General features: G+C 30.2%; 1 protein-coding gene across 1 annotated transcript in view; it reads right to left on the minus strand.

Moving 5' to 3' along the window:
* Positions 1 to 2,180: 2,180 nt before the first annotated feature.
* The window catches only part of LOC136989633 (E3 ubiquitin-protein ligase RING2-like), a 29,298-nt gene continuing 18,795 nt past the window's right edge, over positions 2,181 to 12,683 (minus strand). The window contains exon 2 of the mRNA XM_067287863.1: positions 2,181 to 2,909. Within this exon, the coding sequence (XP_067143964.1) occupies positions 2,683 to 2,909 (227 nt within the window). The 3' untranslated portion in view covers positions 2,181 to 2,682. The remainder of the gene's footprint in view (positions 2,910 to 12,683) is intronic.

The following is a 12,683-nucleotide window of genomic DNA, read 5'->3' on the forward strand; positions in this document are numbered from 1 at the left end:
ATGCAGATAAATTCCATACTGAAAACAAATTCACATGCCTTACTGACTTGAAAACAATAGGAACACAAAAACAGTATTTTCATCCTTGCAAATGTGAGATTATTACATATGCACAGTACCTGTTAAAGGTTGTAAACAATGTTTCAATGATATCACAAAAAATAACAATTTTTCCACAAAATGTGTAAAAATTTAAAAAGTAATGACTTCAAACCAATCCATATACTGTATGCTGGAAATCTGGATTGAATGGGTTTGACTGTGCTTAAACATTAAAATTAGTTTGTTAGAATTTAAAAAAGAAAACACACTTAATTTTACATTAACAGATGGCTATTCATCCATTAAAAATTTATTACTACACCATATAATTTAAAGTATAAAATACATTCAATATTTTTTTTTGTTAAGCACCAGTGTATTTGTTCAATGATTTGAAGAAATATTTCCAAATCATTACTTTGCATTTTATTATGAAAAAACTGCTAATATCTTATGTTTGAATGTTAAGTTTGTTTTTATTTTATAAAACATCAAAATTTTAGTAAATATAAATGCTCTAACTGATGCAAATGACAATCATTGAATGTAAAGATATGTATTTAAGTGAGTAATTTGTCTAAATCCAATTCATAATGCTTTTCTCAGGAAAAAAAAACTTTGAAAACAAGCTCTTTCTGATTATACTCATCAGGAGTCAACAAGAGTGAGAAATCTCTCTTATTGAGTCCTGATTATGGATATATAACCCAAATGCACTGAAGTGAATTTTAAAGAATTTCACTGCAGATAACTATTTTGAATTTTTATTTATTATATAAAGACCCACATTGAAAATTCATAGGAACCTCACTGTAGTCTTAAAACATTATGTAAATTGGAAAAAAAAAAATTACAAGTTAAAACATTAGTTTGATAAATTTAGAATATACAAATCCCAAAATGAATATTGTTTACTGATGTAACCTGCTTCTTCAATAAAAACAGAATAAATAACATTTTATTAAAAAGATATTCCTAGAATTTAAAATGTAATAAAATGAACAAGATGAGTCTTTAATAAGCATGTAAATTTATGGACAGCTGAATGAAGCAAACAAAGGCAACAGCCTGCCACTCTGGGGAACCCAAGATCAAATCTGGGCAGGCAAAGAATTCTAGGAATTTTTCATGGATATCTCCTCCAGATATGTCAAGGCTTCATCTCTCATTACCTGGCTGCCTCCATTGAGAGATTGGCCAAATGGGCCTGGAAAAAGTTCTCTTAGTGGCTACAAGGCAGAGCCAATTAAGTTTTAAAAAATCCAGCAATGAGTTGCTTAACCTTCCCAGCAACATTTGGTGGCACCATCTGTTACGATATTTTATTATTAAAACCTTTTATTTTTAACTATTATAAAATGGCAAAAAGCTTAATTTCTAGGATAGGGATGGATTTTTATAAAAAATTGTAAATGATAACAACAAGTAAAATCATCATTAAGTCTGACCCCACTGGATATATACATGATCCCCTTTATCTCACCACCCCTTGCAAAATTTCAGAAATTTTTAACAAAAAGCATAGCTTTTTGTTAAAAATTTGAAGCTTAATAACTCCTATGGAGTTATTAAGTTTCAAATAGGGTGAACAAATTCATGTTCCCCCCACACACACACATCCATAGACACAAACAGAAATTACCCCTGAATTTTTTGCATTTCTTGATGTTTTAAGGTCAAGAGTCCAAATGAATCTAGGGGGTTCATTTTTTGACCAATTGCCATACTTCCCTTTGTTATATATAACAACCGGGAAAGTAAAAACCAAATTTGTAAATTTAATGATAAAACTCTGCTAATTTTAAAATTAAGCAGTTTTTATTTTGAAGAAGAACCATTACATCATTTTTTTGTGATTATAGTAGGATTTATTATATAAAGACCCACATTGAAAATTCATAGGAACCTCACTGTAGTCTTAAAACATTATGTAAATTGGAAAAAACAAAATTACAAGTTAAAGCATTAGTTTCATAAATTTAGAATATACAAATCCCAAAATGAATATTGTTTACTGATGTAACCTTCTGCTTCTTCAATAACTAACTTGCAAATTACTCTGATGTACTGTACAGTACAGTACATTACACAATTAAAAACAGAATAAATAACATTTTATTAAAAAGATATTCCTAGAATTTAAAATGTAATAAAAATTGATGCAACCATTCTTTATATTTATTGCAACAAAATCTGTTGAACTATACAAGAGACAATATATATTTTCAATAAGAATATATCTATAGGGACAATAACAGACATCATCCAAATACATATGTTGTGCAATATGGCAAGGAAGGTAATCTATATTCACTCTAGGGATTTTTTTGTTTTTTTTTAATGAGGTACAAGGCAGTGCAAAATGTATTGAAAATAATACACTTAGTTGTTATATGTTTATAGTTAGTTTATACACCAATATATTTTGAGTGTATCTGTACATCTCTAATTTCTGATTAGAACATATAGTACTGTATCTTAAACTAAGTCACAATTTTGCCGATATTTACATATATTTTCTCGCATATTAATGATATCATAACAAAAATCAAGATTTGTCTTGAGTTTTTTGAAGTTATACGTCTTTTTTCCCTCTTAATAAGAAGTACGGTACATTATGTTACAAAATAGTACAATGAATCATGATTTCTTCCAAACATAGAACATTTCAAGAGGTTTGTTCAATTTCCAATACTTTCCATTTATCTGATCCAGAGTAAGACTTCCGTTCAGAGGTATGTATTGATCCAGGGAGGTTGTAATATAAATGGTGAAGAGAGAATTTGTTTCTGGAACCTCATTTCCGATGTCATCTGTCTGATGGTCAAATGCAAGTCTCATGGCTAAATATTTTGCTAGGTGATCAACTAAAAATTAAATAAAACATCAAGTTTAATAAAAATGTCAGCAATTGTAAGATTTAACTTATGTGGTAGAATCAAAAATAAACTGAAATTTTGATATAACCTTTATACATTAATAGTCTATGTATTTACAGAAGACCACCTTCAAAATTACTTCTGCAGTTACACATTTCTGCCAGCATCCACACCAATTATCAAAGCAATCTTGGAAGATATTTCTTATTATGTCTTTAAGGGCTTTCATTGCTGCAGTTTCCAGATTCAGCTTCCATCAGTCTTTTTTGGTTAATGAATATCTGACCAAGATGGTCATAACAATGCTTCCTCAACTTCTTTATCTCTTGATCTTGTGCTCCAAACATTTATCTATTCCCTAAAGCAAAAGAGAAGTTGAAGAGTTGCAGATTTCAATCAGCAGCAGAGGTGGAAGCCACAGCAACAAGAAAATCATCATCAAAAAAACAAAAAAAAAAAAAAAAAAGCTTCCAGGACTGCTTTAATAAACAGTGTGGACAAAGGTAGATGTACCATACGTAACCACAGTAGAAACTTATTTTGAAAGTGGTGTGGTGCAAGCATTTCTATGTATTGTGTAATGACATCTGTGTCAAAAGTTTAAGCATAGAGTCAAAAATAAACCAAACACATTGATTACAAAGTCCTGCATACATTTTGAAACAACATAAAAGAAAAGATAATTCAACTAAGATAACACAATTTCCAGCAACAGAAAAACCTAAATAGTTTTTAATATTAATTAAGAAACAGATGGTGTTTCAATCTATCCAAAACCAAAATGTTAACATTACAGGAAAAAAGAACAGTGCATGCTGTGACAGACAAAATCAAGTTATTGTCCAAGTTGTTCATTCATATGACAAATCAAGATGAAGTAAATTTACACAGGTCATGCTTTTTGATACTGAGGAGAAAAATCAATACCTAACTACAGTGTTTCTTTGATGAAGCAACCTTTCATCTAACCAGCAAAGTCAACTGGTTAGATCAGAGATGGGCAACCTTTTTCTATGTAAGGGCCGCATTTTAAAACTTTTGAACTGATGCAAGCCACATACAAAAGAAAAGAGGAGAAAAAATGCCAGTAAATCACAATTATTTATTCGTATATTATTATAAATTAGCATATGTATACTTAGAATTAGCTTCTGGAACTGATGTAAATGTAATATATCAGAAATATTTGGTTAAATATTTAAAACTAGCAGTGATTAATTAGTTTCAATGTGTCTGTTAGCCGGTTTCTTGTTTTAATTTTTACTAAATTCATTGCAGAAAAAATTTCACATACATAAGTTGTAGAAATAACATTTGAATTTTTGCTACATACTCCCTGAAGCTGGGAAATTGATATATTTATTCATATTTTATGCAACATGGGCCACAAAAAATATTAATGCAGGCTCTGGGTTAGATGAACCGTTTAAATGATCAACTATTTTCTTCATTCTATTTCTCCAAGCATTTGGTTATTGTCTTTATTAGTGCTCATTGATCAAATAATCTAATTTCACTTGTTTCTATTCATGTTCCTTAAATTCATTGAAACTATTCTGAATTTCATGCCACCCAGACATCTTCCTCAGCAGTATCATTCAAATTTATGATCCTTATCAACATAGAATAAATATTTTCAAACAAATCACAAATTCAGAATATAATATACAGATATGTTTAATATATTAATACAAACTGAAGAGCTAAACTTCTTTGATTTTCAAAACACCAGACAAAAAGTGAACATTTTACTAAAATGGTAGGATGGCTAGGTCAGAGGAGGAAAGTACTGTCCTGTTTGTACAATACATATGGTCAGTCTAGTTTGGACATTTGTGTCAAAGTTAAATGAAGTTTTTCTAGATGAAGTGGTAGACATAAGCCTATTTCATGGCTTCCTCAATCACCAGACATTACATCTTTTGATTTTTTATGTTAAAGACTCCATCTACACAACACCAAATCCAATGCAGTTGTTCTGAAGAACAAAATTGCTGAAGCTATCCAAATTGGTACTAAAAACAATGTATAGCTTGAGAGTGAATATTGGTTGGATGTGTTGCAAACTACTAATGTTTTTTTATTTAGATTTCCATCAATATACAAGTTTGTTCTTCTACTGCCACAAACTGTACTAAGTTAGTCAATTATTTTTTCAGTTACATTGTTTCAAAATGTATGCAGGACTTTGTGTCTAGGGATTGCAATTGCTGGATCCCTCATCCAGCAATCCAGCTGGATCTGCACATTCTTTGACCTGTTGGATCTGCAAATGCTCAATTAACTTTCTAAATAATGGCGCAAGTCTACATTGTCGGCGTTGCCGCTTTGCTAACTACTAGACTGCTACTAAATACTTACTCACTACTTGACTAACACTAATAATTAAATTACTTATAAATAAACTATACAGCAATCAATCCAGCAAAATTTAATAAAATAATAACGTATTCAATTGCTTTTAATGATCTTCCTCGGTTACAAAAAAATACAACATTAACTACAGAACATAAAATGTGTTCGGAATAAATATATAAAGAATAGTTCTTAATTACATCCCATTTTTAAACAAGATACAAAGATATACTGCCAGATATAATAATTTTCACATTGTATACCGACGTAATCCCACTGTTTTCAAACTTTTAAGAAACGATAAAAAGAAAGAGGATCAGAATTCAACAACAGGTATATATTCAGTGCCTTTACACAACCAACATTTCAATTCCAAGGTTGTTTATGTGGGTGCAACAATGTGCAGTTTAAAACAAAAGTTCAAAGAGCACAAATATACAATCAGTAAGAACCTTGACAACACTGTGCTGGAATCATATGCAAGACAGGATGTTAACATCCAATGGGATCAAGTGGCAATTATAAAAACGACAACGAATTGTCAAAGGGTATCTCAAGATGGCAATCTCTCGAGGAGAATAGGCAATCTCTCAAGATGTTTCTTGAGAGATTGGAAATCATCCATCAGAATAAATAGCGAAAAGGAAAGGGCTCACATCATGTGCGCCTTTCCTTTCCACTATTTATTTTGTTTATTTATCTGTATTTTGTCTGCTTGGGCATTTTCCGTTAATTTTTATATAATTTTTATGTTCGTCTGAACACATTTTATGTTCTATATTTAATGTTCTATTTTTTTTGTAACTGAGGAAGATCGTTAAAAACGATTTAAAACATTATTATTTTATTAAATTTTGCTGGATTGATAAAGGTGTAGTTTATTTAACTTATTCTACTTCCAGTACATAGTTTTTATATACTTATAAATAACTACAGACTAATATGTAGAGCCTATATAAGAACACTGATAAGACTGATAGCCACTTAGCCACTGATTATCCATCCTTACATTATTATGCCTATAATATAATATATTAATATAGATTAATTAGTAGAATTACCTTTGCTATTATTTAACTCAAAGATTACATTATAATTATAATCTAACTAAACATTTAAAGTTAATTATCTCTATCTCAAGTGTTAAACCACCAAAGTTAAGTTTACTACTTAAATGTGTAAGAAGTTTTACTGATTTATAGTGACCAATCTAAATAATAAAAGCTTCTTAATTATTTCAAAAAAAAAAAAAAAAAATGTTTCATTTCTTTAAAAAACCATAAATTTCTGGACAGACAGATAACTTCATTGCACAAAAAATACATCAGTGCTGGATCCAACTGGAATGATTTTGGTTCAGCAAAAATCCAGCTGGATTGCAATCCTTATTTGTGACCATGTTGTATTTATTTCTTAGAAGATTATTCAATAGAATATTTGATACTTCAGTTACCCAAACATGGTAAAAATAAATCTAATCTTATTCTAATATCTATCCATTCTAAATGAACAAAACTCTTTAAGATCAATATTTTATAGATGTTTAAACAAAAATATCTTTTAAATGTTTAAAATGAAGAGGAATATTCAATACCCAAAATGAATAATCAAGGCTTAAAACAATAAAAGTTCAGTTACTTAAGTCAAATAATAAAATTTGATAATAAAAATGTTTTTGTTGTATTTAGTACCAGCATCAGATTGGATTTTGAAAAAAACAATACAACTTCTTTCAAACATTCTTTTCACACTCCAGCCTGATGCTGGTACCAGCATTCTGAAAATATTTATCAGTTTTTCTCATCTAACTTCTTAGAGATGAACTTTTATTAGTTGTTATAATAATTACATGAGTTAAAAAAAATAGTTAAAGAAAGTAGGTTTTATATTCAGTACAATTCATCAAAATATTGAATATCCTATTAAATAATCTTCATAAATACAAAATTAAATGTTTTATCAAATATTAAATGTTTTATCAAATATTATCTTATATTTATACATAATTCATATTGCAGATTTCTAGATTTGATAATATGAGTATTTACTAAAAATTATTAAAAGGCAAACTAAATATTCAATAGTTATAAATAATAAGAGCAAAATTAGCAAGAGTTTACTGTATTTAAACAAGTTAAAATGAAATTAAGAAAAAACTTAAAACTTGAATTCATTTAAGAGAGTCACAGATACAGATATTTATATGTATTACTAGACTGATCATAATTTTTTCATACCAAATGGAATGGGAAGTGGCAGGTGATTAAAATAGGGCATCTCTTATTAAAATTTCGTCAAAAAATAAAGGTGAGCATTATTAACAATTTGTTAGTAGATTATTAGTGATATTGATTTGATGGCATAAAAAAAGAATATGCAAATTTCTTTAAAAGATTTTAATGAAAAAGTAACACCTTTATTACAATATGATATCAAATTTAATAGTCAGGGTGATGTAGAAGGTTTCTTAACATCAAACCAAGCATATTTTTCAAATGAACTTAATTTGTTTACATTATTTTGTTTAAGTTCTGGTCACTTGAAATTTTATTGTAAAACTTATAAAGCAAAACTGTGGCATACAATGCAATAATTAGATTTTTTCATAGTTTCAATATTTAATTTCAACTTCTTTTTCAGCCGTAGGGAATTCACAAGTGAAAATATTCTTTCTAAAGAAGATATAGTTCCCAAGAGGGGAAAAAACTAATTTTATCAATAATAATTAAAATCTTGGAATTCAAGATCCTTTTCATGCATTTCATTAAATATTTTGACTTACCTATCAACAATGCTGATTTTTTTTCTTCAGTCAATTTCTTCAAATGTTTTATTATTAATCTTTATTAGAGAGGTTGCGGTCGACGTTTTCATCACAAAAACGTGAATTCAGTGCCACCATCCTGTAAGCCTAGAAGTTTGACAATGGCATTTGAAACGTCAGTGGAATCATGCTTGATGTTCCAAATGCTATTGTCAAACTTCTAGGCTTACAGGAAGGCAGTACTGAACGTCCGATGTTCACGTTTTCACGATGAGAACTTCAGCTGTAACCTCTCTATTAGCACCCAACTGCTAAATTTCATCCAATACCATTTGTGCAATATGTGTTCCTTAAATTCATTGCAACTATTCTGTAAACTATATTTCAAGCCATTTCTTCCTCAGTATCCATTCAAATTGATGGCCCTTATTGATGCAGAATAAGCATTTTCTAGCATATCATGAGTTTTGAATACAATATACAAGTGTGTTTAATAAAATAGGATAAAAGTGAAAAATTTACTAACACCATAGTGACCAGAATAAAATACAGAAGATGTTATATATAGTCAGCCTATGTATTACCAAGTACATATGGTGATGTAAGATAATTTAAAGAAATATCATTTTTTTTGTTTGTTTTTCTTTTTATTTCTTTCTGTAATTTTTTGGTTTTAAGAAACTTTTTTAATAATTTTTTCAAAGTTGTAGTTTTTTTACTATGACAAAAGTAGGCTAAACATAACAGTTAACCTAATTAGATGAAGTTTTATAAATATGAACACTCAGCCCACCAGTGGCCAAGCGGTCTTCATTCCCTGAACACTGGGAGTTCGGTCGTGGGGTTGCGCCTTGCTAGCCACGAGGAGTTGTCTGGATTTTCTCCATGTCTGTAACACCTAAATAGGGGCCAGTTTCCCTTAAAAAGACCTCCCATAAGGCATCCCCCTAAGCAGATCACCAAGTGTTGCATTGCCATAACTAAACAAACAAACAAATATGAACATACAAACCTGATAGTTATATATTAAAGCCAAATGATTGCCAAAATATTCCTATTACTATTAGTAGTAATAGTATTATAGTATTAATAATAGTAGTAATATAGTCAGATATAATTCAGCTTTAATAGATGAAGTTTTTTCTTATCTTTGCATAAGTTATTCTTTACAATCTACTTAATGCAAATATTTAATGCAAAAATACATTTTTAACAAAAAATATGCCGTAGCACAAATAGTCCAGATAGACAGCCACAAGTGCAAACATTTCTGCAAGAGATATTTAAAGTGGTGATCACAATAGAAGCTTTAATTTTGTGATGACCAATGATTTTTTCATTGCTACAAAATGAAAAAATTATTACTTGCCACCCAATTTCTCACTTTTCTAACTGCATTTGTCTAAAATTAAATATATTTTTAAAAAGCCAATGCTTAATTTCTGCTTGATATTTATCAAATATACAATGAAGAATCTACTTGAAAGTTTCTAACCTAATCTACATACAGGGCTTGTGCAAGACTTAAAATATGCTGTCATTTTGACTTGTGAATCATAGGAATATGAGTCAAGTAGGAAGAATTGCAAGTCAAATTTTTAAAAATTTATTTTCTAATAGTCATTGATTTCATAATTAAATACATCAGTTTGGTTCAGACTGCTTTCTTACAATAATATGAATTTTAATTTAATATAGTAGATGAATATGCTACAAGATAAAAAAAAATTACATTTTTCTTCTGTCTTTCATACATTCAAATGCTTCAATAGCTTTGCATTTGGAAACTGAAAAACTGATGGGCTATTTAAGGTGATTGTCATCAAGGTTTTTCAATCATTATTTTTCAAGCAGCTCTGTTGAGAGCACTTTATCCTAAATGCTCTCACATGGAACACTGTTCAATGATAAAACTAGACCACAAGTGTGATATGCTTGCTACAATACATTTATTAATTGTGGTTTAATATTCATTTGAGCTTTTAATTTATTTTCATTTTTACAAAATTTTATAATTTACAAGAATTAATAATAAAATATTTTCAATTATTTTCCATTCTTGCTAGTTATTTTGCTGTATCAATTTACCAAATTATACTATTCCTAGAGGTTTTGTTATAGATTTTTGTTTATGTGTTAACTACTTTTAATAACTTAATAAACTAAAATAAAACTTAATAAAAAAAAGACAATATTAAAAACTAAATGTAATGCATAGTAGTACACTTAATATTAATAAGCTTTTAATTTTCTGAATTTAATGATACTACTGATAGTTTTTTTTTCTGATAAATAGTTTACCGGAGTAGGCCAAAAAATCATCCAATTGATAAAAAAATCATAACCTTTATCATTTAAACCACTAGGGCCACTCAAACATGTGCATTTAAGAGAGAGGAGAAGGTTGTGAAAAAGTATATCATTTTATACAATAGAGAAGGTGGACGTTGAGGCATTGTCTATATCAGCAGTTCCCAACTTATTTTTATTGTGGAACCCTTTCCACCTTAGTAAAAAATGTTGGAACCCTGACATTTTTTAATGATTATAGATAAAACAGCAAATAGAAACAATAAAAACAATTTATTGTTTTTATTGTTTCTATTCTCAAAACAATAAAAACAATTTATTATTTTTATTGTTTAATGTTATTAACTCTGTATTGAAATTGCAAAAAAAAAAAAAGCAAGCTATTAATTATTGTGACATCGTCATAATGACAGGCTGCAATTTTTAATCATATTCTTAATTTATTCAGTTTTTTAATTTAAAATGTATGTTCTCCATCTCAAATTAGTATGTTGTCCCTGTACAACATACTTTTCCTGATAACAACAGAGTCATGCTAGTCACCTACGTAACCTCCATTCAGGGGGATTTTTGAATTGAATTCACTTGACTTCCAATCCAATGCAACTAAACTATACACAAACTTCCACTGCAAGTTTATGTACAGTTAATCAGGGCCTCCTGCCCCTAAGCCTTCCATATCTGGTCTTGGCTTTCATATATCTGACATTGTTCTTGAAATTAAGGACAGTGGGAATTTATAGGACAGCGACAGTGGGAATTTATAGGTCTACAGTTTTTTCAAATTGCAGTCCAAATACTTAAACTATCACAAAACAATTACAGTGCAAAACTCTTTGACTGATATATCTGCTTGTACACTGTACTGTTGCACTACAACATACTACAGATGATGGGACACAAAAATTAATCTCTTGGCAACTTTGACATTAACTAAAAACTCAGGTTTTTGAATGGATATTCATATATATATATATGTGGGACCTATATATATATATATATATATATATGTGGGAGGCGGGGCGCCATCGGACGGCGAGGGACGAAGGCGAGAGCGGGACGGGGCGAGACTTGGGTGTAGCCAGACGACGTTTGAGAGGAAAGGCGGGAAGAAGACGGAAGACGAGTCCAGACGGGACTTCATTTTTCTTTTCCACTAAGACGAGACGATTCAAATTTAATGTTCAATGTTTATGTCGTTAATTGTAATGTCTAGTGTCACAATTAAATGTTAGTTTAGTAAGCAATTAAGTGTCTTTACTGGACTAAACACAAGCGAAGTTACAAAAGTAGGAGACAAGACGAAAAGAAAGTCCTACAAAAGTGGGGGCTCGTCCGGGATAGGAATAGGCTTGGATGTGGATTAGGCTCAACTCGAGAAGATTCGACGAACTGTGCTTTGGTTTTGTGCGTACGCTGGACATTTACGGACATTTCTGTTTTGTGAAAATTTCGACGGTGGACAGTCCGAATACATCGACCTCCGGAAGAACTTCGACTTACATTTCGGCAAACCGTGAGTAATTCTAAAATTCTATTTTTAAGATGGCGACGCTCGTAGAAATTATCGGCGAAACGCTAAAGTCGGCCTCGACAAATTCGATAAAATTGTTGCATCAACTTGTATTCGAAAAGATTGGAGATAGAAATAACAGAAAAAGATTGAGAACCTTTGGTGGATTCAATTTTCCATCCAAAGAGGACGAAAACCTAAAAAAGAAAGTGCAATATATTAATGAGAACTTTCGATTAAACGATCTGGTTGTTTTGTGCAACTTGTTAAATGTTAAATATGACGGTACTAAAGACGAAATCGTCGAAAGGCTTGTTCTTTCTCTTTCTGACTTAAGATCATTGCAATCAAATCGGATCTTGGCAGACGTTGATACCGAAGACGAAGATGTATTAGAAGTTCAGTCTGTCGATGATTCACCTGGCAATAATTGTCCGCGCGTTTCGGATATGAGCAAACTTTCCATTAACTTTCATGACGTGAAAAACGTAATCAAACCTTTCGATGGTAGTGAGTATTGTTCTATCGATAAATGGCTGGTTGCATTCGAAGACTTTGCTAAAATGATGACTTGGTCCGATTTACATAAATTTATATTTGCAAAACAATCCTTAACAGGGTTAGCGAAATTATTTGTCGAAAGTCAAAGTGGTATTAATTCCTGGGATAAATTGAAATCGGAATTAAAAGCGGAATTTGGTAGTAAATATAACTCAGCGCGATTGCACGGTATGTTGGCTAAACGCCAAATGCTCTCCAATGAATCTGTGCAAGAATATTTCTTTAAAATGCAAGAACTCGCTAGTCATGGAAAAATTGA

This window comes from Centruroides vittatus, unplaced genomic scaffold (assembly GCF_030686945.1).
Source record: "Centruroides vittatus isolate TY-2023 unplaced genomic scaffold, ASM3068694v2 contig_13, whole genome shotgun sequence".
Lineage (NCBI taxonomy): Eukaryota > Metazoa > Arthropoda > Arachnida > Scorpiones > Buthidae > Centruroides > Centruroides vittatus.